General features: G+C 36.2%; 1 protein-coding gene across 2 annotated transcripts; it reads right to left on the reverse strand.

Moving 5' to 3' along the window:
- Positions 1-380: 380 nt before the first annotated feature.
- MTX3 (metaxin 3) lies at positions 381-27,872 on the reverse strand. 2 transcript variants are annotated; one of them, XR_005555536.1, is made up of 10 exons: positions 27,738-27,872; positions 25,452-25,521; positions 23,935-24,011; positions 18,996-19,088; positions 12,802-12,984; positions 10,551-10,627; positions 8,189-8,346; positions 7,840-7,928; positions 4,103-4,261; positions 381-2,485 (listed from the first exon to the last, which is right to left on the reverse strand). XR_005555536.1 is itself a non-coding variant. In XM_039333579.1 (9 exons), the coding sequence occupies exons 1-9, from the start codon at positions 27,816-27,818 to the stop codon at positions 2,372-2,374; spliced, it is 942 nt and encodes a 313-aa protein (XP_039189513.1). In that variant the 5' UTR covers positions 27,819-27,872; the 3' UTR covers positions 381-2,371. The 2 variants fall into 2 exon arrangements, 1 of the variants encoding a protein (XP_039189513.1); XM_039333579.1 differs by lacking the exon at positions 4,103-4,261.

A 27,872-nucleotide genomic window follows, 5' to 3' on the forward strand; every position in this document is an offset into this window, starting at 1 on the left:
GGGGCACATGCAATCTTAAAAACCTCAGGGACCTCCAAATGTTATATAAGGAAAACATTAAATTCTTTCTGATGAGTAATCATAGCAAATTTATTATTTTTAGTAGAAGAAGCAAAATCAAATTTAGTAGAGCAACAGGCATGTCAAAGAGCTTAAAATCAGAAGCTGTACATTTCCATTTGTTTCTATGTGGATTTTGGAATTTTTCATAGGCAACCTGATTGCTTTTGTCAAGTTGTATTATGAACACTTGGGGGCGGGGAGAAGCCCTACCTTGTTTCAAAAACCTTATCAAGAAAAAAAAGTTAACACTTCCTTTCACAGGTATTTTTTGCATAGGTATCTGCAGATTCAGATAACAAATGAAACGCCTACAGAAATAACATGAAAGTTTAATTTTATTCTTGTTAGACATCCCAAAATAGTATTATAAATACAAGTTACATGAAGAGATTGCTACATTCCTTATTTTATAAAGTAATATTCTGTAAGTACATTTATATACAAAATTTACAAACTTATTCAGATAACTACTATATGTCTCTACATTCACAGAATACTCTAAGTAATTTAGAGAAAAGTAAATTTGTTTGATTTGGCAAAATAAAGTTAAACAAAAAGAAAGTTGTTTGTTTACATATGAAAAATATAAAAAAAAATCAGTTGATTAAAAGAAGATGCCATTTTGGTTAAGTCCTTTTCTGAAAAATATTCTGTTGATTTAATTCAGAATTAAATTTTGAGAGTCAATGAAAGTCCTTGCCTAGACCACACCCCAAATTTATGCAACCTTCCATACTTTATTTCATTGATGTTTTACAGATTTCCACGGTAGTGTGCCCTGTTATTTTGTGGCACTAGCTTGGTTAAAAATAGGGGCTCAGGGAGCTACTTCAAACAGGTACAAAAAGGTTCATAGTACATCTTTGTAAAATGTGCTTTCAAAAGTCCATACTATTCAAAGATCTTAAGGCTTAAATATTTCAATATCCCCTTTTTATACAATTTATTTTATTCCTTCCTTTTGCAAGCCAATCTCTAACCATCTGACTTTTAAACAATCCAGTTTCTCCTATTAACAACTATCCATTTTTATTTGGACTATTAATGTTGTTACATTAATTGTGGCAAAACTGCTAAGCTGAAATGTTTTTCAGTACCATTTTAGACAGATATGAGCTTGATTTAGAAGCTTTCAGGAAATGCCAAGTTCTATCCCTATACTGAATTTTATGTGCACTGCTTTGGCATTATATTTCTCTCTGCTGCTGTTTTTATTATATTGCCATGTGTGCTTTAGACCTTTAGATCCTGTAAAATAAATAAACTATAACAAGAAAGTGTAAAAGACAGAGCTCTATGTATAGCAGTTCTGAGTGGTGCATTACCTACCATTCTTGATTCAAGTACTTGGGAAAGCCCATGCTCATCAGGAAATCCATCTGCAAAGATCAATATACTGCACACCCTCAATATCCTGTCAGTTCATTAACTGAAACATTCTAACCCAGAGAAAAGGATAGATTATTCAGGTTGGTGTTGATGAATTGCCTTAAAGCAAAAACCAATTGCATGAATACTAGACTAAAACTCGGAAATGGAGTTTTAAGGAGATTCTCTCCACTTCATCTTGTTTTCCCCTATTCCAAAGAAACATGAAAAAGGTTTCAATGAGTAAGAGAGACCAAAGTAGGGAAAAAAAGAACTCAGTAAAAATGGTTACAATTTGTATGCAACATGCTTTTAGACAGCTTGCCAAGGCCTGCTCTTTGTAAAACTAGATCTGAATAAACATTTAAATATGAAACAAGATGCCAATGGCAGCAAGACTAGTTTTTAAAATAATCTATATTCTTTTAAAAATAGCATATATTGCATATATTCACCACTGCTTGCACAAAATGTTCCAAAGTGGCAAAAACCATTCACTATTCATTGTTCTGATATTTTAATTTCAGTATTTGAGCTATTGTAGAAAACTACAGAAATGCTAAAAGTGGGGATCAAGTACCTATTCTGATAAACAAAAAGTTGAGGTTTAACATGATCGCAGTCAAAACTGAAATCTTAATCTAATGAATTCCCAAAAAATAGCTTTTGGTCAAAAGACATATTGACCTGAACAGGCAAGCATTATGCAGCATTAAAGGTGACATGAAACAGCATATTTTACAATTACCTAGTGATCTTTCCTATGTTAACTTAGGTGTAGTATTTTTAACATGACCATAGAATAAATTGGTTAAATGAATGGGCCTGCACCCATGTCAAATTATCTTTTGCCACAGATTCATAAAGACACAGTTTAGTGCAAAAATTGATTACAGATGAACAGTTTCTCAGAACGCATATATAAAAATGAAATTAAAAACTATAAGGGTGACAATCGATTCAGTGAATTATTTCCTTCCTCGGCTGTAGAAAGTTTGACAGTTGTCAGCTTACGAGGAGGATGCTGAGGGCTCTTGCGAAGATTATCATCCATCTGTAAAAGCAACATAAAGGCCAATTTGGATAGTTGAATAAAATTACTTTCAATATTGTTCACATTGCAAAGTTCAATCATTTATTTTAAAAGGTAATTATAGACGTAATAGTGCAATTTTCTTGAGTTCAAGAACAACAGATTAACTAAGGAGTTTAATGAATTACCTTATTAATGTCATGCATATTTTTTATACTTCAACAGCTTAACTCCAATTAGTAAGTATGTTGTTTCTTATTTATCCATTAAAAGAAACAGAGATGTGGTCCTTTAAAGATTATTTTATCTATGTATGAGATATACTTTAAAGCACTTCCTATCCAATTCTCTGTAATTCATCCCTCTTTTTCACCATGTGTGCCTGATTCATTCAGTTGATCTGACCAAACATTGTTGCATGCTTCATTTTATAATATCATCACCTGATTGACAACATGCTTTCCAATTTATCTGTACAAATTTCTTTTCACCTCTCAGAGAGAGTTAAGTATAAAACCATGCAGCTTCCCATCAGATAAGAAAGCAGTTTAGAAGTGGAAAAATGAGACATAATATTCTTGACCATTCAGAGTTAATTACCACTATTTTCTTAAGATCAAACAATGGAGAGCGAAAAGTACTACTAATAAAGTTAAAATACCTGCCAACAACAAAACAGGAAATGAGCTTGTTAAATATTTATTTAACAAGAAAATTAGAGTCAGACAGCGATTTTGAGCACTGCCCAATCGTTTAAAAAGTTTGGCCCTCCACTGATTCTGACAAACCACCGAATATCTACTGTTAAAGCAAACAGAATTCTGGCTTCTGCCAAACAGGAAGCTACAAATCTTCTGTCTAAAGTTATGCTTAAAAAGAATTTGTGTCTGCAAAGAGAAATAAATACTCAAAGGTTGACTGCTCTATGTTAGTTGCCAACTTCCTCCCCACAAAACCAAACTACAGATAATTAACAGGTGGAGGGGTACTGACATCAAATGGCTAGATAATTTAATTTATCTTAATTTACCAAAATAATAGTACTTTTTGCTCTCTGTTGCTCTTTCTGATTATCTATCTCAGCTCGTTCTAACAAAAGACTCTTTAGGGAAAATACATCACTTGATTGGAATAAATAACCAAAATGAAACCAAGACTGAGCAAGTGTGTCTCCCTCTATTAACACTTTAATTTTCATTATAATCTGACAACTTCTGTTAGAAAATAACTGCTTCTAATAATTTTGATTGATAGTCATTGTATTTATGGAACCACTCCTTTATCACATGGAATATTACTGAATGATTTACTTATCATTCTTTTATAATTTACTTAAATACTTGAGAAAACATACTAGTAGTTAGCTGTCATATTTGAATTATACTCCCCTAATGAATCCCAGGGGTAGTTTAGAGCTGTTAATTTCAAGTTCATGTTCTTAAGATACTCTTTCATGCTCACAATGCTACTGAAGCTTAAACACTTCAATAAATGCTCATTAATTTATATATGCAGAGATCAAACATTTGTGGAGATATAGAGTACATTGCTAATTTCCTAGTATTAAATTATAGCCGCCTGTATATAGAATTATATGGGGTGATTAAAATGCCCAAAAGGAAATTTAACCCTAATCACCTGAGTTCATTTTTCCTACTGCACCTAGAACACTGTGTTGAGTTCTTTCCAGGTACTGCATTTTCTCCTTTATCTTTTCCTTTATTGGTACTGCATTTTAGGAATGGCATTGATAAACTTGAGGATGTACAGAGGAATGCAACCAAGCTGATAAGGGGTCTGGAAGGAAAAATGTAGGAGGAATAATTATAGGATTTCTACATGTTTTGCCTGGAGAAAGCTGTAGGGAAATGTGATAATTATCTTCAAGTATCTGAAGGGCTTTCACATTGAAAATGGGGCAAAAATATTCAGTTGTTTAGAAAACAGGATAAAAAACAACAAATTTAAAGAAAATAGATTTCAGATGGACACCATTAAGGTGAAAAGAAAAGCATCTTAGTTGAACTGACTGAGGCTTATCTATCTAATTTGTGCTTCCTCTAGTTTAAGAGACAGCTAAAGCTAAAATCTGTCAGTCATATGACAGGCAGATGGATGCTATACTCAACGTTCAGCTGTGAGTTTCAAATTGAAACTTTTTGTATCTACAAACTACTTATTCAACCTTGTTTGATTGGTACACTTTAGAGTCTTATTTTTGGCTCATTTCAGCACTTTACCCCAGGAATACTAGATGGAAAGTACAGTAAGATCTGTTCAACGAAAGATGTTGTAGTTGGAATGAACTTGAAACCCTCATTTCAGCACTTTACCCCAGGAATACTAGATGGAAAGTACAGTAAGATCCGTTCAACGAAAGATGTTGTAGTTGGAATGAACTTGAAACCCTATTATTACTGTAATATTATTATTATTATATTTTGATCACACCTTTTAAATTATGCATGTACAAGTAATCCTCATGTTAATACTAGTTGTTCAATTTATCAGGGGTGTCAAACTGCTGGCCCAAGGGCCGGATGCATCATAATGAAACCACGCCCACCCCATTGCCGGCAATGGAAAAAAAGTCACAATATGTTGCGACACATCACATGACATTGTGAGTTTGACACCCCTGAATTTATGATGGCAGTGAATGAGGACTTACAATGGGTACTTGGAATTCTGGCCATAACAGCATCCCCACAGTCATATATTAATTTGGTGCTCAGCTTGCAATTACAAATGGTGGACATATGATCAAGATTTCCAATGTTCCATGCCAGCTTTCCTCAAGCAAAGTCAATGGGAAAGCCAAGAGGAAGTTGGAAGGACCTTGCTTAAAGGCCCACATGGTTCTTGCTTAACAAAAGCAACCTGGACCACCAGAACTGCTGTCACCAAGCAATGCGGTCACATGATGCCACACTTCACAACTGTATTATTTAGCAATATCAATTCCAGAACCAATTGCAATCATAAACTGAGGACAGCTATATAACTGAAGACAGCAAACACATCTAATAATCAATCTTGCCTATTTTCTGTACAACAATATCTCTATGACCTGGGTTGGGCTGACAGAAAATGACTGGCCCAGTTACTCAGCTGGCTTTTATCCCTAAGGGAAAACTAGAACTCTTAGTCTTCTGGTTTCCAGACCAGCACCTTAATTATACCAAACTGGCTCTCTGTTGGGTATTTTTTCACTACACTATACTAAATTATGTGCAGACATATCTTCACCATGCCATAACAAAACTGCAATCTTGTATGAGGGAGAGGTAATCCATTTTCTATCAGCAGATTGAAACCATACCATCACCAATATGGTGGCTAAGTTACTATTTTCAATTATTTCCATAAGAAGTCATACAACCTTGGATTGATGACATCATGAAGTCTTTTATATTATGTATTAAGTTTATATGCTGCCTTACTATCAAGCGACTTTGCAATAAGTATTGCATTTCTCTTGTGTTTTATATTGTTTTATTATAATTTATTCAATTTCTTCCTTCACTGATTTTAAGTCTTAATTTTATATTTTTATATAGTAATATTGACTTTGATATATCTGGTCATTGTTACTGAAAGCTTTTTTTAACTTTGCCGGTCAGTGACTTCAGTTAAAAAAACTGGCTACTCTGGAGTAAAGGTAATTACTGCAGTTTGGCCTATGTTTAGTCACTATGTCATAAGCATGGCAGTTAGTCTTGTTGATTTATGGCTTGATTAGCTAGCAGTGTCCATATTTGGTATAAAAAAAACATTAAGCAGTTCATAGGGAACAAAGCTTATATATTAGCACCAAAACTTTATATTTTCATATTAATACATTAATTTTGCCTGAAAAGACATAGACCTTCATGTATTTAAATTATCTTGGATATTTTTATTCTGAACCATTCAGAGTTGCTAGGTAATAACTATATACAGTAAATGTGTATAAATTCATAGAAGCTATACTTAAAATGATATTGCTGAGGACAGTTGAACACAGTTTTTGAGTCCAAGTTTAATTACTGATTAAAATGTCTCATAGTTCAGCTAGTTCTTTTAGTATTTACTGTTAATTTTTAGTTGAGTTGGATGACGGTCTCTTTAGGGAATCTGTTTTCATGCCTTTTGCCAGAATTCCTACTATCTATTGTCTATGAAAGAGCTAATGAGTCCTTTGTAGAACATCAAAATAATTTAAACATATCCAAATGTTTCAAATGTTGGAGGCTAAATCACAGACTTTTATAATTTTACTATCCCCAAACACTGAAAAGCATTTTCTATGGCATGTTCTAATGCCTGGCCACTTGCTTTGTTAGATTTAATAATATTCCTTTGAATCACATCTATCCTTCTGACTCTGGAACTGCTTAAATTATTGGCTACATTTTCCCATATTGCATTTGTGTATAGAAATATACATAAGGCCTATTTGATATCTTCCTTAATGTTCAGATGACTTTTTTCTTTCCTTTATCAAATAAACATCAGTTATTATTTGTTAGGTAGAAATTCTAAGTGCTAATTAAATAAAACCCACCCAAAGATTACAACAAATCTGCCTGCTCCTTTAAGTCTCTTACATATTTTTATATATTCAAGAATTTTATAGTGGTATTATGTCAATTGTCCATACTGTACCCAACTTATATATTTACTTACTATGGAAGAAAATACAATCAACTCAAATCCTGCCTACTCCCTCTTTTTTAAATCAAGTGCCAATGCTGATTTTTTAAATATAATCAACCAATAAAGAAGAATATTTGTACATAATGTAATACTGAATATTATCAAATAGTCATTTCAAAACCTACATTATTGATACACAAATAATTTAGAGTTCAGTTATCCAGAACAATGGTAGTTTCATATATTTGTGCAATAGAACTGCCACAGTAAGGCAGAAAAATGGGCTAAAGCTAAAGAATGAGACACTATTAAAAGAAAAAGCAACATAAAGAAGAGGGGTGTCAAACTGGTGGCCCGCGGGCCGGATGCATCATGTGCAGCCCACACCCACCCCAGCTCTGCAAAGACAAAAAAGTTGCAATACACTACAATATGTCACGTAACGCGATCGAGTTTGATAAAGATGATAAATGCAGAACCATTCTTGTTTTTTCCTTCCGCAGCCTATCATCTCATATGGTTTTCTGCAATGAAAACTACACTACAGACATCAGAGTTTGGAAAACATAAAAGCAACTGAAACCAACTGCGGTAGGAAGCATCCCAAAACCTGAGATGGATTCTGCTCTCCTTGTGCTCTTTTCTAATACTGGTTCTCATTCTCTTTCTAGCTGATTAAAGCCAAGTGTACTATCTGATCCCTATCTATCAGTTAGAAAATCAGAATGAACAAGAACCTTTTCAATCAAATTAGATTCCTTGTTCACAAGCTGTGTAAGTTTCTGGAGATTTGCATCAACTGTATCTTGTCCCTCCGGAGAAGTCCCTAAACAGGCAAGATAGAGAGAAGACAAAGTTAGAAACAACCAAGCTCTTTGCAAAACATTTCAAGAATTTTCACAGAGAAAGAATCATATAATGTATGCTAATAGAGTCCTAAGCCTTTACCATTTTTAAAGCTTTTGTAAATTTATAAGGCAGATTCCAAGGTTTCTGGTGAAGAATTTATTTCCAGTATAGACTTAGTGCAAACAAGCATTTGTAGATTTCAAGATGTATATGTGTAGGGACAAGTGTATCATTTACCTGAGAGGTTTCGTCTAAAGTAGCAACTCAGAATATCATCACAGAAGCGACATAAGTTGGGAAGCTGCTTAAGATGCTCTTGTAACTGGACTTTAAGGAATGGTGCTTTATAAAGAGGTGCAAGAAAACCAAATACGAAGGCATCAAGAGTTGTAGGTCTAGATATAATAAATACATGACATTATTATCTCAAACCCCTTTTAAAACTTTCAGAAATATTTAAGTAAAATGTTATGTTTGAAAATTTTGAATTCATAAAAATGTAACATGCTCGACTATAGAAATAGTCGAGAAATTGTGTCATTATTTCATGGTAGTTTAATAATCTAACAAGACTGTATTTTCTGAAAATGACTAATTTCTCTTCATTATTTATTTAGCGTATGGCATCCACAGAGATCATGCAATCATTGATATACAACACTAATAAACCACATTATACATACAAACACAAATATTTGAATAAAGCATCAGCAAATACATGTAGGTAAAGTGTGTGAACAATATGTAGATAAATAAAATATTGAATTAGGATAAAACCATGATAAAATCGCTACCATATGGCACCACAAAATCACAATAGGATAGATCCTATAGTTCAATATCTAAGGAAGTAACCCATCTAACTGCTTCTACTGTTGCTGTGATGAGATCATCCCAGGTGCCTGAAACTTCCTGAAGAGACTTTCTTGAACTATGTGTATTATCATCTGTTCCAATGCACCACACTCACATTGCAGGATTTTGGCCATTCCCCACTTGAAGAACTTTGTCCTAATTCTGACATGGCCTGTCCTGATTCTATTCAGATGGCTCCATTTTTTCCAGGGCAGCTGCATTCCTAGAAGTGGTTTTATTGGAGCTATATGATCAGTTTGGTTATAGTTATTAAGGCTCATCCATTTTGATCGCCATTCTTCATCTAGATTGTAAGACTGTGGCATGTTATTCCAAATTGGTTTCCTAGACTTAAGCCTGGTGCAAGATACAGAATCTAATATTTTATGTACTTATAGATCTCTAAGAGTACATGGACTATTTACTCTTGGACTGTCTGTTGTTGACTGAGATAGGGGGGGGGGCAATGTTAGAAAGAACATGGAACCAGAATAGTGGTGTAGATTTGAGGGTTCCAGATGTTATTCTCATTGTATCATTAAGATAAACTTCAATCTTGTTGGTACGACAACTTCTTCCCCATACAAGTGTGCAGTATTCAGCGACAGAGTAAACTAATGATTGTACCATTGTTCGCAGTGTTTATGCTTATGCTCCCCACCCTATTCCTGCAATTTTCCTAATCAAGTTGTTCCTTGTTTTCAATTTCTGTCCAATTACTTCAAGATGTTCTCTAAATATGAAGGATCAGTCAAGATTTGTCTTCACCAAATGGGTTTAAACCAAATAGTTACAACAGTCAACTAAGCAGTTGCAATTAGCTGCAGGCTGTACATCTAAAGCAGCAGTTTTTCTGAAGCGTAAAGCCTGTTATCAGTAATATCAGCTGTCAATGTCAGATGGTCCTCATACAAAGGAATTGATAAATGAATAGCTTTAAGTCAGATTTTGATATTTGGAATATAATCTACATTTTATCAGCAGGCATCAAACTCAAGTCTAACTCCTATATAAACAGATGAAAGTGTTCTTCAGGATAAATCTTTATCATGTTGCCCTAGAAAACCTGAATTAGAACCCACATGACTTAGACAAGTTACATAAATCTCTTCCATGGCCATATCACTGATTCAAATATGTTAATGTGTTTTTTTTTTCTCCACATCAATATAATTATAAAAAAGATGATTTTCCATGATAAAAAACAACAGCATCCTGAATGCTATACAAAAATCCACAAACTGGAATGGGTTCTAGAAATTTAGTTTTAAATTGGTAATCAATGAAGCAATTGCCTGCTTGAAAGAGGGAAGAAATGGCCACATTAGCCATAAGTAACCTGTTGGTGATAAAAAAAAAAAAAAACATGCAGCAAACATGGTGTGTAGTAACTACGGTACGTATATGGATCTTGGTGATTAACCTGGCATTTAAAAATAATTGTTAAGCCTCTTTTAGAATTTATGCTGTAGCTTTCTTGCTTTTTTTACTCAAAATTGTGGAAAATTATGCCACTGATATTCAAGGTACATGTGTGTCATTTTATATAGAATCTGGAAGAAGCTGTTCTTGAATTCTTTTAAAAATTCTTTTTATTTAGTTTTCATTTAGTTTATGGTGATCAACAATTGAACAAGTGTTGATATTAAAGCTGGCAAATCAAACAAAGTCTAAACATAGTTTTAAATACAAAATGTAGTAGCATTAAAATGCCTTGCAAATACCATAAATATTCTGTACTTACTTATTTCCAAAGAAAAATGGAGCTGAGCCTAGTCTATTTGACAGAAGATTCAGACATTCTTTTGCATCTCTGTAGATCTAAGATGGAGAAAAGTTCATTTGCACAAAACTTTTCCAGTACTTATTTCAAATCGATATAGTATCTTCATAATAGACAGTAAAGTATTAACTTTGACATTGCCTATCCTATATCACAATGTTGAAAAATGTGCCATTACAGACACAACCATTTGCAGTCAAACATAATGTTGCCAAAATAACATGTATGTGATGATGTCATCAAGTAAATGCTATTAGCATACTCTTGTGTCTTAATATTTAACACAACTGCATAAGTTGCAATATTTGCATAACATGCTGCAATTTGATTCCTCATGCAACAGTTACAGAATATTTTTATTAATCTTAAAACAGTTCTGAGAACTTGACTCTTGTTTGTGGAAGCATACAAAACACCACAGCTCTACTTACTCCATTACTGTATATATTAGCCCATTTTCTGTTTTTACAGGATTTTACAGGAGCCCTGATGGCATAATGGTTAGAATGCAATATTGCAAGCAAACTCTGCCCATAGCCTGCAGTTCAGTGCTGATGGAGCTCAAGCTGACTCAGTCTTCCATCCTTCAGAGGTTGGTAAAATGAGGAACCAGATTGTTGGGGGCAATATACTGACATCGTAAACTGCCCAGAGAGTGCTGTAAAGCACTATGGGATGGTATACAAATGTGTTACTGCTATTTTTCTCTGTGGCTGATTCATTTTGTTATCATATTATTCCTACAAATCAAGAGTAGGGAGCCTGTATTTCAATACAAGAAATATAATAAAATTGGAGTGAATGTGTTATCACAACCTTATCACAATTTACAAAATTAAGAATCCTTCAAAAACTAATGAAAAAAGTTAGCTCGGTGTTGTATTTCTGTTCCACCTACAATGTTCGAGCTCCCCAAAAATGTTGTGCAACCCTCTGCCACCAAAAATTTGTTCATTCTTAATAACCTAATTTATCAAGCTACCCCTGAATTTTGTAATGCTTCAGTTAATACAAAATGCAGTAAAATGTATATCTTGAATGTATTTTTCCACTCAAACAAGTTATCTAATGTATTAGCGCATTTCAAAGCACTAGTGCTAAAATTAGAGTGCCATTTTATAAATGTGCCAATTTTGACTAAACTACCTAGTTCTTCAGGATGTTTCTGGGGAGAAATTGTCCATACTACCTCTTAAACTTTCTATTCACACAAAAAATAAAAAAAAATCCAAGATGTTGCTCTGAGACCCACAGATACACTGGGGTTTGAGTATAACTCATGGGCTGCCCATCTCTACTATTAGCAGTGTATATTGTATGTATTATAACTCATTATAATAGCAACATTATTGCTTTGTGTATCATGCTGAAGTGCTATAGGAGTTAATTTTTTAAAAGTATAGAATAGAAAAACAAAACCCCAAAGAAAATTAAATTCAGGCCATCTCTTATTTAAAGGGACACTCTAATTCATATTAGTTTCCAATAAATGGAACATATCAGAGGAAATACTGCTCATAGGTTTCAAGAAAGCAGCAGGAATTATAGCAATTATAGCAACACAGATAAAACAGTGGAGTGCTTTCACAACAGTGGACACTTTTTGAGCACTACTTTTGTGCTGAGAAATCTCTCATACTGATTGCAAAGGTTACAAAGAAAGTTATGTAAATGCTCTGGAAAATGTTCCTATATGGTAAACAATTGTTTTCACTTTTTGTTTTAATTTCTTTTTTGGAAAAAAAAAAGCTTGTGCAGGGCTTTAGATTTGATTCCAAAATAATGCTTTGGAATTTATATAAGTATAAACAAAGTACTTGTCTGGAATGTCTTCAAAGCTACATTTTTTCTTAGTTTGTATAGCATCATGTTAGGTCAATCTTTTTTTTTAATGCTAATAATAACGTGCACGGAGGAAGAATTTGGTTTAAAAGGCAAATGAATCTTTCTGTAATATTCTAGCAAAAATAAAGATGTTCTCTCACAAAATTAGGCTCCTTCTCAAAAAAATATATACTATATATAAATATAAGAAAAAACTATATATTTTGTTCTGATAGAAAGATAAATATTCTGTAAATAATATCAAACAAAACAAGACACCACTTCATTCTGAAGATTAAACATTTGCCCTCATATAAAGTAGAATAGTAAACAATATCGTGCTGTTTTAGTATATCTGCATCAATTTTAACTGATTAAGAAAATTTACCTGAACTTCTACTTCAGTGATACTATAGAGAGGAGGCCCTCCCTTTGTCAGCAAGATCCTATTCAGAGCTTCCCTGGACATCTTTCTAGGTAGATACCAACTCAATGGAAATGGAATCCTTGAAGCAAACCATGGTTTTGTCAAATTATAGTAATTATCAGCTTCAATCCAAAAAGTATACAGCTGTATCATGAAGATAAAGAATGTTAATATTCAAGAATGAGGATACATTCTATAAAGACCACAATATTCTTTTAATTCTTAAAAACTAAATTCAGATTTTTTTACTGAAGCTTTTCAGTTCAAAATCTAAGAGTTTATACATATACATAGCCCAGATTTATGACTAGGGAAATTCAGCATATTTATTATAATGAAATGACTAGAAATAATGTTTTTCTTCCTCTAAGGGCATATTCTTCCTGAAATATCATTTGTGTAACTAATACAGGCAGAAGCCTATATAATAAAAATATAAAGAACATTTGTAAGTTTGTTTGCTTTATGTCACTTTGCAATATAAATATAAAGTCCACTTATTTTGAAAACTAATAATCAATGATTGCATATTACTGCTGCTTGATTAATTTCATTTGCTTTTCTGCATTTGCAATTCTATGTTTTATATGACCCATCTACAGAAAACATATAAATATTTTAATAAAATAAATCATACACCCTTTTCACCTTCTAGTTTTCTGTTGAAAGATTTTAATCAAATCTCCATTCACAGTGTGAAGTAACACACTCAAGGCTTAGGTTGAACCATTGTTTTTAAGAGGTAGGCCACACAAGTATAACTTATAAAGCTGATTAAGCTTTCTGTTTAGTTAAATTAATCTCATTTTCAATTATAAATTTAAATGTTGATTTTAAACAGATACCTCCTTAAGTGTTTTATAGTAAATTCATACAAACACTAGTCCCAAATTAAGTTCCATTAATTTCAGTGATAGAAATATAAGGAGGTTATTAAGTTATACAATCAAATTCAATTTAAAACTAACAACATAAAAGCAAAACCTGCTGCTTGTAATTGGGCACTGGATTGCCAAAGTTGGAAATATTAAGGAAAATGTTATACTGCGTGGTTTAAGGAGAACATCAAAATATCAATTTCTGCCAATCTATGATTTCTTTATAGCTAACACTATCTTCAAACAACCAAAATGATACCTATATCCATGGAAGTGCCAAATGGAGTAGACAGAAATCAAATTGACTCTACTATTGCTAAAACAGGTTAGATGAGTTCACTTAAAGTATCAAACAGAAAGCCAAGTGCTGGCTTGGAAGAGATTAGAAACTATAATACTCACATGCAAGTTCTAAATTAGACTAAAGAAGAACAAGAAAGACATACAGTTTCCATAACATGAATATATATCTACCATTTCACGGAGAACATCAGGAATCACTTTGAAGTTCTGAGGTCATTGAGACAGAACCAGAGGAACTGGTTAAAGAGGAAAGTGAAAAGAGACTGCCAAAGATGAAGAAAAAGAAGAAAGCAAACTGGGTGTCAGGAAAAAAACATCAAAATTGCCAAGAAGAGAAGCCAAAGCCAAGAAAGGTAAAAACCTCAGCAAGGAACTTGATGGACATATAGTAGAATTTCAAAAATTAAAGGGGCATACTAAAATATTACATAGTAGATATGCCAACATCCAGGGTGCCTTAAAACACATTCCCTATTTACACAATTCTTAGTACTAGAAGATAAAATTACAGTAGATCAGCATCCTGGTTATTATCAAGTCAGAAGGCTATAGGAACTGATAGAATACTCACAGAAATATGGCAAACGAAAGAAAAATCAATAAAAGTTCTATCCAAGCTATGCCAGCAAATCTGGAAAATGACATAATGGCCAACAGATTTGAAGAGATCAATCTACATTCCTTTTTTAAAATTTTCTTTTCTTTTTTCATTTTTAAATTATTTTTATTTATTTTTTATTTTTACTAGCTTATAGTATAAAATACAAAAATACAAAATCAAGTAGAGGGAAACAAAGGGGAGGAGAAGGTAAAGAGAAAAGTGTGGGAGAAAGGGAGAAAAGAAAAAAAAGGGGTTGACTTCTGACTCCCTCTCTTGTGGTAGAATAAGGCATTAACATTGAACCTCAACTTTTTACTTTTCCATCACTGTATAAACTAGCCATTTCTGTAACAGCAAATCAATCTAATCAATAAAACCCAAAATCAAAGTTTCATTTTTTCCACCTCAAGCACAAAGTCCAGAAGTTTCCAAGTAGAAACAAAAGTATTTATATTCTTTTCTTTGATCAGAATCAGAATCAAAATTGAGCTGGAAGGGACCTTGGAGATCTTCTAGTCCAGCCCCCTGCTCAAGCAGGACACCCTATATCAGCAGTTCTCAACCTGTGGGTTGCGACCCCATTTGGGGTTGAACGACCATTTCACGTGGGTCGCAAAACAACGCGATCTGCCATTTTTTCCGCCATTTTCCCCCTTTTCCTTAGCTCTGCTACTCCCTTATTCTATTGGCTTTCGAAAGCCAATAGAATAGACTCTCTTGAACAGAGTCTAATTCTATTGGCTTTCAAAAGCCAATAGGAATTGTCCAGGGCTGTCTCTGCCCTGCTGAGCCCACCAAAAGCCCCAGTCTGCAAACGGTGCTGCAAGGGGAACAGTCTGCAGAGCTTCCCTCCCTGCTGAGCAACTAAAAAGTAAGTAAAAGAGGGCCGGGGGTGGGAGGTGGGAGGCCGGTGGGCGCAGGGAGGGTTGCTGGCGCGCGTGGGGCCCGGCAGGTGCCTTACCTGTCTTGGGCTGGGCCAGCTGGTGGCCCAGCCGGTGGTCGCCCTGCGCCGCCACGGCCGCCCAGGAGCGCCTGGGCCTGCCTGCCACCGCCCCAAATGGGCGGCGGCCAAGGTAAGCCTAGCAGGGCAGTGGCGGGCGCAGGGAGGGTTGCTGACGCGCGTAGGGCCTGGCAGGTGCCTTACCTGCCTTGGGCTGGGCCAGCTGGTGGCCCAGCCGGTGGTCGCCCTGCCTGCTGTGGCCGCCTGGGAGTGTCTGGGCCTGCCTGCCGCCGCCCCTTGCCGGCTATGCCTCAGCCGGCACAAGGGGCGGCACCATGCATGCGCGGTACTCCCGGGCCGGTAGTCCTCGACTTACGACCCGGGTCGCGGCTATAAAAAGGTTGAGAACCACTGCCCTATATAATTTCAGACAAGTGGCTGTCCAGTCTCTTCTTAAAAACCTCTAGTGATGAAGCACCCACAACGTCTGAAAGCAAGCTGTTCCACTGGTTAATTGACCTCGCTGTCAAGAAGTTTCTCCTTAATTCCAGGTTGCTTCTCTCTTTGATCAGTTTCCAACTATTGTTTCTTGTCTTGCCTTCTGGTGCTTTGGAAAATAAATTGACCCTTCCTCCTTGTGGCAGCCTCTCAAATACTGGAATACTGCTATCATGTCCCCCCAGTCCTTCTTTTCTCTAGGCTGGCCATTTCACATGCTCTAGGCTGGCCATTCCCAAATTCTGCAACCATTCTTCATATGTTTTAGTCTCTAGGCATTTAATCATCTTAGTTGCTCTTCTTTGCACTTTTTCAAAACGGTTAATTTACCCATCTCTGCTAACTCCATCAACTTTTGTAGCCATTCATCCATGGTGGAAATCAAAATGTCCTTCCATTTTTGTGCGTAGTCTTGCTGCCATCAACATAGATAAGATTAAAGTTCCAATTTTTTTTCCAAGTCTTTTTCCATTAAGCCCAAAAGAAAAGTTTTTGGTTTTATCTTTATATTCACTTTAAGAATATTCTGTAAAGCGGTCAATCCAATACCAAAAATAGGAAATTTAACTATGTGCACACACCTATCATACAATATCCTTAATTTCACATGCTAGTAAAATAATGCAGTATAACATTTTCCTTAATATTTCCAACTTTGGCAATCCAGTGTCCAATTACAAGCAGCAGGTTTTGCTTTCATGTTCTGTTAGTTTTAAATTGAATTTGATTGTATAACTTAATAACCTCCTCATACAATATCCCTAATTTCACATGCTAGTAAAATAATACTTCAGATCATCAAACATGGAAAAGCCCAAATGAAAAAAGAAACACTTGATATCGAAGCTGGCTTTAGAAAAGGCCAAGGAACATGAGACATTATTGCTGATGCATGATGGATAATTAAGAAAGCTACAGAATACCAAAAAGAAGTTGTAGTATGTGATCCATTGGTTATAGAAAGGTATTTGATTGTATTAATCATATCAACTATGAAATGCGCTTAGAAAAACAGAGATTCCAGAGTATCTTATTGTTCTAATGTAAAACCTATATACAGGGTCAAGAAGTGACAGTATGGACAGAACATGGCAAAACAGATTGGCTCCAGATTGGCAAAGAAGTGAGACACGGATGTATCCTTTCATTTATTTAACTTATTTGCTGGATGTACATTATGGGAAGCTGGGATGAAAGAGATGAATATGATTTTAAAACTGGAGAAAGAAACATCAGTAACCTGCATTACAATGATATTATTCTTGATAGCTGAAAATGAAATGAATCTGCAAAGAGTGTAGTGAAAATTAAAATTAAATGAAAAGAAAACCAAATTAATGACATCAGGTATAAAAACAAGGCTTAGAATTGACAATGAAGATATTGAACTAATAGATAGCTTCTGCTTTTTAGGATCAACCATCCATAGTAAAAAAACAAGTAGTCAAGAAGTACACTACAGATTAGCATTTGGTAGAACAGCTAAGAAGGCCTTTAAAAAAGATGCCATGATGTGTTTATACTACAAAGATTGGAATAGTGCTAGCAGTAGTATTCCCTGTGCCACTTTATGGAAGCAGGATAGGAACAGTATTGACAATTTTGAATTCTGGGATTGGAGAAGTGTCCCGAGAATACCATGCACTGCCAAGAAAACAAACAAATGGATCACTGAAGAAATCAACCCAGAGTTCTCTCTCAAGACATAAATGACCAGGCTCAAATTATGCTACTTCAAACACATTATATGAAGTCCTAACTCTGGAGGAGCTAATGCTAAGAAAAAAAATGGAGGAAAGAGAAGAAAGGGGTTACTAGCTGTAAGACTGATGCATCACTTGAAGGACCAATTTAGGGGCAGATTGTCATAGAGAAAATAAATCAATGTAATGGTGAAGAGTTGACTCTAACTTGATGGCACATAATTTCAATGAGAAAACGATAAAACTTCGGCACATATGCCTATTTTTAAAAGTATTATCTACTGATCATCTTAGTGCAAACCTATATAAACATGAATTTTACTGCCCATTGCCTAACATTATCCTGGTTTTTCTAAATCATTAATAAATTCAGTGTTATGTATCTGCAGTGCATGCTGGATAAAAGATTGGCTAAGTACTATTGCTTTGCTGCCCTCATTTTTCCTGTTAGAAAATCAGAAGAAACATCTGCCAATCACGTTTCTGCAGCAGAAATGGAACAAGTACAACATTAGGCTCTGTTGGATGGCTTTCGGCCAGTTTGTGTGCTGTTGTTTCAACAAACCATTCTGGCATAACATATTTGTAAAGTGTCAATTCATTCCCATGCTGTTTTTCCTGAGAATGATTCCTGGTCTTTCATTTCACTGTCATGTTACTACAGCCTTGAGGAAATTAGTAGGTACAGTAGAAAAAGTATTAACAAAAACATGAACTAAACCTTTTAGTGCCGTAATGCAAATCCACCAACTTCTGACTCACCTGCAAGTTCCTTGTGTAGCATCAGGTGTACTTCCAATGAAACCACAAAGCTACTTTTAGGCTGAGTTTGACCATAAGCACCCATCCTTATAGATATATTTACATCAATATTTGACCATAAGCACCCATCCTTATAGATATATTTACATCATCATCAAGTGATGAATTGATTTAAATAAGTCTCTCAAGCTCAATAGGAAATGAATAACAGAACGGTGACAGAAGAGGCTTATTACGAGCCAATAGGCAGAGATATGACCACATCAGGTAGAACATCCAATTGGCCCACTGCTAATCACCTGACTTCACCTCCAATATACATGTCATTTTAACATTATACAGCTATGTACAATTTAAGTCTGTCAGTAACAACTGTGGGCCAGGGAGAAGATGAAGGCCATAATTTGAGGATGGAATGGAAATAACTATGCTGTGGTTAAATGCACTTTGAGAGACCATTTGGTTCTTACCATAGCAGGATGTAGTTTTTCTTCAAGCAGTGCAATGTATGCCAGTGTGTCAGCTCCTTCCTTTGAAGACAATTCGTAATCAGCATTATATTTCTGCCAAAAAAAAAAGGCAGCAGAGAGCTATATGAAACTTTCTAAAAAGAAACTAGATCAGTGGTTCTCAACCTGTGGGTCGGGACCCCATTTGGGGTTGAATGACCATTTCACGGGGGGCACCAAACCATGCTGTCCGCCATTTTTTTCCCCTTTTCCCTAGCTGTCCTACTCCCTCTTATTGGTGGCCACACCCACTTGGGGGTCACCACAACATGGGGAACTGTATTATGGGGTCACGGCATTAGAAAGGTTGAGAATCACTGAACTAGATGTAACAACTGAAGTTAGTTACACATTTTATATTTCACTGAACACATGGAATAATAAAAATAACATTTCTATCTTTTTTTTGAAATTGATTTAAGTATTTTAAAATATAGATAGCATGACTACATACTTGAAATGCCTGTTTGAAATGTTCTGAACATGGAAAATTCTGTTTTCAGTTTTTGCTTTGAAACAGGAATCAATGGAGCTTTTTGAGGGTTCTGATGTCTACAATTGGTTTGTGTTTGTTATTAAAAAAATCTTTAAGCTAAAAAGATCTAGAGCAGTGGTTCTCAACCTGTGGGTCGGGACCCCATTTGGGGTCAAACGACCATTTCACGGGGGTCGCCAAACAAGGCTGTCCGCCATTTTTTTCCCCTTTTCTTTGGCCACGCCCCTGGCACCAGGTGATGTATAAGTTGTTGGGGGTCACCACAACATGGGGAACTGTATTATGGGGCCATTAGAAAGGTTGAGAACCACTGACCTAGAGAATGCATTGGAAAATAGAAGGTTTCATCCCTATTACCACTGGATAGAGCTAAATGAAGAGAGGTGAGTTATGATGGGATATAATCTGGGAGGGAGGGAGTGTATTCCTGAGAAGAGACAATTGAGTTCAGATAATTTGTGTGAGAGGATGAAGACGGCCCCTCCCTAATAGTTCCCAGAGTATATCTTTGTGTAGGTAGTAGCCTGTTTCAGTTTGGCAAGATTTTGTCTATAGGTGTGGAACAATACAGAAATCTGCTTGGAAGAATCACTCTAGGTCTTTCTTAGTCTTGGGAACATGACATGGGGTGAGGGAAAATCAGTTAACCATGAATGCTCTCTGCTGATAACTGTTGTGTTTAGGGTTTTGTTTTTTGCTTTGAGGAAGTTAAAACTGCATGGACTGCAACATAATGCTATTGTTCCTATGGAGTCTTTATGTGTTTTATCTTTCAGGCAGGTTACAAAAGACCAAAGTGTATACTGTGCATATGCATCTTAAATTATGTTGCTATGCTGCTCTCTTTTCAGACTATTAAATGCATGAAACAATGTTACACTGTCTGTCTGTTGAATTTGAAGGCAGGCTGTCAGATCCAAGCAACTAACGGAATCATCTACTCTCATTCAGTCCTTCCTACTTCTTAAAACATCAGTGAGGCCTCTTCAGCAAGTTTCATTATGGATACATTTGTTATCAATAAACAATTTAGTTCTCTCTGGTAGTGGGCTGCATAGTTTTGAAACGAATCCAATAAATTACTGAAGCTGAAACAAGCTTGCTTTGAACTACAGTTAAGGAAGCAGATTAAATTATATTTTGTCAGCTGTTTTACAGGTAGTCCTCAACTTATTTAACAACCATTTAAAATTACAATAACCTTGGAAAATGTGCCTTATGGTCTGTGAAGCACTTCTGGCCATCATCAATGCCATACTGCCCTGCACAGTTATGTTTGCATTTCAGGAGCAGCTCTGTTCGTGCAGCCCCACAAAGGATTTCCTCTCTCTGCATGGTGGGCTGCAGGATCAAAGCTGAAATCCTAAAGATTCCAGCTCTACTCCTGTAGCCTCATGAAGGATTTTCCCTCTTTGCATGAAATGAGGGGAAACCCTTTAGCAAACTACAGGAACAGAGCTGAAATCTTCAGGATTCAGTTCTGTTTCTGCAGCCTCACAAAGAATTTCCCCTCCATACACAAAGGGGAGCTGAAATCTTTTGGTGGACTGCAGAAACACTCCAGAGCAAAAGGGCTGCTTGCCAGGAGGATTTCAGCCCGGTGTAAACTTAAAACCTTCCAACTGGCAGGCCTTTTGCTCTCAAAGAAGTGCCTCCCAAGAGGATTTAGCTCCATGGCAATTCTTTCACTCCATCCACTTAATGAACAGATTGATTGCTTAATGACCACTTTGTTCCACAACAGAGATTCCAGTCCCAATTGTGGTCACACGTTGAGATCTACCTGTTATCAAATTATTTAACTTTCAAACTTTTATTAACTGGTTATTTTCAAAATGGATGCTAATTGTGTTGTTATTGTGTTACTTATAGATTGCCCAGAATTCTTAATGGCACTAGTTTGATATACATTTTCTCAACAATAATAAATATAAAATGTTCCTTCTGAGTCTTGGAATCCTCAATGTCACTTGCAGAAAAGTATATTTTTTCTGTTGCATTATTTATAAACTATGCTGAAGAGATTCTATCCTTTTTAGCTCTTCAGTGGTCTAGTTCCAGGGCTGTCTAGATAGCCTGCAAAAGGTATGTTTAAGTGTTGCTTAATGGAAACCTTTGAAGTATATCTTTTATAAAGGTATGCTCTTGGCATAGTATATAGCATATACTATAGTATATAACAGAATGAACTATTATTTGCATGAGTCTATAACAAAAAAAAGGAAGAAAGCAGTTGATTTCTAGAAATATTTCAAATTGCATTACATCAGAACATTCTGATGAAATTATGGATTTAGGAGATACAATTCAGCTCTACAGTGAATGTGCATACCAACATCCAGTTTCAAGTTGTTCCCCAAGAGAATAAAATATAATTCTCTTTGCTGACCAGATGCTATACTATAAATCAAGCTGCAGCCATTCTTAACTGCTTCACCATTCATGAGTTTTACTTTAAGCAGAAACCTGTGATTTGAGCAAGATAACTCACTCTCCTCCAGCTCTTTTGTAAGCAGTTTCTGTTAAGAGAAGAGTTAAACAAAAAAAAAAAAAGAGGAAGAGGAATTCTAAGTGCCAATAAAACATGGTTTTTATTTGCCCTGATGCATTTCAGAAAATGTGTTCTTTTTCAAAGACACTTCTAGAATATCCATGAACTGACTATGTCAATTTGTTCAGGAGTGCCCTTGAAAAAGAACACATTTGCTGAAACATCTCGAGCCAAGTTTAAAAAAAAAAAAAAAACTGGCCCACATTAAAAATTCTGTTGCTGCTCTCAAAAGAAAGTATATATCTAACCATACACAGACATAATATATACACATTGTATATACATACATACATACACTGTCCATTTTGAATACATAACGGAAAGAGGAAACTTGAGAGTTCACAAGGTTGATGCTATATGGAACAAAAAGTACCTGGAAGCAACCCAATGCAACTCCTGGAGCAGAGGTGTGGTGTAGTAGGAGATAACTGCCAATGCCACTGCATTCTGCACTAACTGAAGCTTCTGAATACTCTTCAAGAACAGCCCCATTACAGAAATCCAACCTGGAGGTGATTAGGACATGAGCAGAGCCTCCCAATCTAAGAATGGGTGCAACTGGTCCCCACATGCAGCTGTGTAATGGCCCTTCTAGCCGCAACTGCCACTTGCTACTTGAGCAAGAGTTATGTATTCAGAAGACCTCCAAATTACACAATGGATCTAACTGGGAAGTGTGACCCCATCTAGCACCAAAGATGGCAGAGTCGTAGAACTGGTAAATCCGCAAACCCAAAGCTACTCAGTTTGTCCAGGGTTCAGCAGAAGCTGTTGTTCCCCATCTAATACCTCACTGGGCACTGGGATAAGAGGCTTATAGTGTCACTTAATTTCTTACAGATTGAGATATATGATTGGGTATCATCAGTGTACCAATGATATTATCAGGGTGAGGAATAAGTTCATTCACACGGTTTCATGTAGATGTTGAATAGGAGAGAAGAAAGCACCGAACTCTGCAGCACCTCACATGGTAAAGGCTGAGGGCAGGATCTCTCCTCCCAAATCACCACCAACTGGAATTGACTCTGGAGAAGGCGGCAAACCAGCACAACACTGTGTAACCCAATCCTCTAAGCCAAGATGGAAGAAAAGCATTGCCAACGGTGCTGAAGGCTGCAGAGAGCTCAAGTAAAACAAGGATGGATGTACAACCCCATCCACCCTTACCACAGAACATAGGAAAACATGACCAATGCCATTTGAGGCCTGAAAAGTGCCTGAAAGAGATCCAGATAATTTATTTCTTCCAATGTCCTCTGAATCTGTTATGCAACTACCTTCTCAATCTCCTTCTGCAAAAAAGGAAAGTTAGATACTGGATGAAAGTATCCCACCATCCCAGTCCGAAGGGATCCAGCAATGGCTTCTTGAGAAGGAAGTGAAGCAGGGCCCCCTTAAGAAGTAAAGGAATAACCCCCTCACTCAAAGAAAAATTAAGATTACTTCTTAATTTAAGCAGATAGCAATACAAAGAACAAAGATAGTGACACTGCAATCCTATATCCTACAATCACCAAAGCAAAAGGATCTGTACTATGTAGCTGGTATCAACACTAACTAATGGATGTGCTATATCTTCAGTTTCAAAAATTCCACTTCTCTATTATACCACTAATACAGCTACAGTTTGTAGTAGTCCAAACCTGATATAACTATGTCAGAGAAAGTACAAATAGTTTACTACCGATATTGTCCATTTAATATAGAAAATTAAATTAAATGGCACCAGTTCCTCCAGTATTCCTGTGACAAAACTATATACAGTACTAACAAATATAAAACAAGCCTAGAGTATATCATCCTTAGTCTTTAAACATACTGAAATAGGCAATATTAAATATAAAACCTACCTGTTTTCTTAAAAAGTTTAATATTTTTGCTGGCTCAGAAATAGCAATATCATCTGATAATAATAATGGTATACTCCCTAAAAAAGATTAAATCAGATAAGATCATACAAACAGAACTGCATTGATAACTCAACAGACCCTAAAGTTTTATTATATCAGATACCGATTAGTTCAGTATTTAGAGTCTGAGTTGTATCAGATTGTAATCTATCTTATTTGTCATTTAATCTTTAGACAAGTAATATCTTTGTAAAATGCTTACATTTTGTAGATGTGATGGGTCTTGATTCTTTTTTTTTTTAAATAATTTTTTATTTTTCCAAACTCTCCCCCATACATATACCGTAATACTTATCAGATATTAGCATACATTCCCTCCACTCACATACAGATACTTTTAACAAAATGAAATAAATACATACACATAACTTTGGTGTTGCTTGCCCATTTCCCCTTTCACCATATCCACACTCCTTCTTCTTTACTTTCTTTCTCCCTTTCTTCTCTTCCCTACTTCCTTCTTCTTCCTCTCCTCTTCTTCACCACTCTCCTCCCCTTTCCTCTTCCTCCAACCTTCCTACTTCCTTCTCCCCTCCTTTACTCTTTTCTCTCTCCTCTCCTTTCTTCATCCCTCTTCAGATACAATTCCGAGCAACTCCTCTCTCCAAATTTCCCTATCTGTATTATATACAATAAGATTAATATTTCTATTTATCTAACCTTCTCGGTATATACTTCTATAAACATTTATAGAGCCTGCAGTTATTCAATACTGTGATGGGTCTTGATTCTGTTACTAGATATATATCATAGCTCTAAATGTTGGCAATCTATTATCCTACCTAATTCCTTTTATATGATTCACACATAGCTTGCATAGTACAATTATGTTTTAAACCAGAGGTCCCCATGGCTGTTAGGAACTGGGCCATGCCAGCAGCAGGCAAGTGAGCAAAGCTCCATCTGTGCATGCACGGGATCTATGTTACGTGCAAAATCATCCTCCCCCGGGGTCTGTGGAAATCAATTTTTCTTCTAAAATCCATTCCTGGTGCCAGAAAGGTTGGGGACCACTGTTTTTAAACAACAGAACCACATCAAAGCAATTTGTTCAATATTGTGCTGCACTTATCTTGCAACATAGTGCAGGTATAAAACAAACTTTATTTTGAGTCTATCCACTGTTCGTTTTGTATTTCAAGACTGGAATATAAGCCAAGTCAAACCAATTTCTTATTTAGACAGTTCTAAGTATATATACAATCTTTACTTGAAACAGAAGTGGGCAATTAATTTTCCAAGGGAGCCTATGAGAAATTGGGACAGTTGTGGAGGGTTGGCGCCACCAGCACCCCCCTGTGAGTTCCTACCACTACCTACCCCTTGTTGCCTCCCCCACCCACCACTGCCATGGACCAGACACAGACAGTCAAAGGGCCAGATATAATGCTTAGGACATGAAATGCTCAGGTCTGACATAAATGTGCCATAACACTTTTAAAATATTAAAGTAATACCTCTTTGTGCTTTCCATTCATTATCTATTACACTGATTTTCAATGGTGCGCCTGAAAACCTGGCATAAGTCTGTAATAAAAGTTAAAAAAACACAATTGAATAATGTACCATTCAGAAATTTTTTGAAAGTGAAAATGACTACTTAGCTTGGAAAAACTGCAGCTACTTCTTTAAGGTTCATGCTTGCATTATGCTTTTGGCATAGTAAACATCAAGGCCAAAATAACCAATAGGAAATTATCAATTAATTCTATGAATTTTAGTGGGAAATTAATTGTCCACTAGAAGAGAGCTAAATTTAAAGAATTGCTTTTTAAATACATTTACTAATATTTAGAAAAACAAATCCACTTCACACCCAAAGTTGAATCCAGTTTAGTCTAGTGATTAAGGTACTGCTCTAGAAACCAGGAGACTATGAGTTCTAGTCTCACCTTAGGCATGAAAGCTGGCTAGGTGACTGGTCCAGTCACTCATTCTCTGTCAGCCAACTCACCTCACAGGGTTGTTATTGTGGGGAAAGTAGAAGGAGGAAGGACTATTAGGTATATTCATTGCTTAGAGGTATTTATAAAATAATGGATGGATGGATGGACGGACGGACGGACAGATAGAATTTCACTTCCTAATTGTAAATAGATTTGGAAATGGAAAATGTCCATGTTTGATTTTTCACATATGAAGCTAGTTTATGTTAAGACAAACAATATAGGAATCACAAATGCTGACATATTTTTTCAAATCATTATTTTGCTATCCTAAAGCCTCAGAATCAGTCTTGAAAGAAGTCCGGACTTCCAAATGAAACACAACTTTCCCCAATCCAATGTCTTTGAATACATTACTTTTTCAAATCTTATTAATCTCATTCAGAAAGCTCAAAGTTTTACAGCATATTAAGAGCTGTAATGCAAGTATTTGAAGGGCACAATTTTGGGAAAGGCGGTTATAGTCAACAGTAATTCCTATGGAGCTTCTGTGATGTGCCTAGAGGCATATTTGAGTAGATATATTTGAGACATATTTGAGAACTGCCAGAGAGAAAATGGGTCATCCTATTTTCCAAAGCATCAGAAGGCAAGACAAGAAGTAATGCATAGAAATTAATCAAGGAGAGAACCAACCTTGAACTAAAGAGAAATTTTCTTACAGAACAATTAACCAATGGAACAGCTTGCCTTCAGAAGTTGTAGGTACTCCAAGACTGGTAGCTTTTAAGAAGAGATTGGGCAGCCATTTTTCTGAAATGGTATAGGGCAGGGATCCCCAACCCTTGGGCCGTAGACTGGTACTGGGCTGCAGCATGCCAGCAACCAGTCTGCACAAGTAAGCATAGCCCATCCATGGGATGCAGACAGCACACAAAACCATGCACTCTCCAATCCGTGGAAAAACCTTTTGGTTTGTTGGTGCCCAAACGATTGGGGACCTCTGGTATAGGGTCTCCTGCTTGAGTAGGGAATTGGATTAGAAGACCTCCAAGGTCCCTTCAACTCTGTTACTCTGTTATGTTTTCAGAGACCAGATATCTTTTTCAGTTTAGCACCATGCATATTTGCTCAAAGGTCAGATTGATCATTAATCTTTTTATTATATATACAGTGTACTTCAGATACATCTGCCAAAAAATGGATTTTTTAAAATTAGCATCTAAAAAAAACTATGTTGATTTCCTGAAGAAAAACAATGCAAATTCCATGATTGCATAAAAATGGAAACAATAAATTAAAATATTGTAGAAATAAGGTCAGAGGAAGTTTGCCTTCTGAAGATGGAAAGCACAGATATACTAACTCAGTAAATATAGGCTGCAAGTATGAGATTACACCATTTTTTTCAAGTCCATGCTTTCCAAATGTGTTGAATTGTAGTATCCATCATCATTGTCAAGCATAGTAGTCGGATTAAATTAAGACCGGCAATAAAGGCAATTCCTAATTACTTAATCTGGGAGATATTATAACCCGTCCCTGTAATGCACTAAGCTATAGATCCCGAAAACTAACGGCCGCAATACTTAATCCAGTTTTATTTCCCTCCAAAACTGATGCCCCATTTATACAGGCTCGTTGCAACTTTCTGGGGAAGCCAGCCCAACAACGGCCCTGGAAATGCTTAAGTTCCATTTCCCCAGTTCTACTCCAGGGATGGCCACCGTGCCCGCTGGGCCGGTTCTGCGATAGCCAGAACCGGACAGCCCTCCCGTTTCGCCCTCTAGCATCAGTTTTCGTTTCTCCTCCCCACAAAAGGCTTTCGCTCGCGTGACCTGGCTAGTTCCCCGTTACCATGACAACGAGACACTCGGCGTGCACCGACGGCAATCCCCAGTCGCCGCCCCAGCAACTCAGCTCCATTGAAGACGCCATGTTGACACTGTTCACCTTTGGCCTTGCAAAGCCCCGCCCCGTGAGTTGTCTTCG

The sequence above is a fragment of the Crotalus tigris genome, unplaced genomic scaffold (genome assembly GCF_016545835.1).
Source record: "Crotalus tigris isolate CLP2741 ecotype Arizona unplaced genomic scaffold, ASM1654583v1 scf7180000024506.7606697, whole genome shotgun sequence".
Classification (NCBI taxonomy): domain Eukaryota; kingdom Metazoa; phylum Chordata; class Lepidosauria; order Squamata; family Viperidae; genus Crotalus; species Crotalus tigris.

Excerpts from the sequence above, each read along its gene's own strand:
- MTX3 (XM_039333579.1), bottom strand. The coding sequence starts at position 27,818 with ATGGCGTCTTCAATGGAGCTGAGTTGCTGGGGCGGCGACTGGGGATTG. Across the intron at positions 25,522-27,737 it reads CCGAGTGTCTCGTTGTCATG|ACTTATGCCAGGTTTTCAGG; the intron begins GTAACGGGGAAC and ends CTTTTATTACAG. Across the intron at positions 24,012-25,451 it reads TGAATGGAAAGCACAAAGAG|GGAGTATACCATTATTATTA; the intron begins GTATTACTTTAA and ends AATCTTTTTTAG.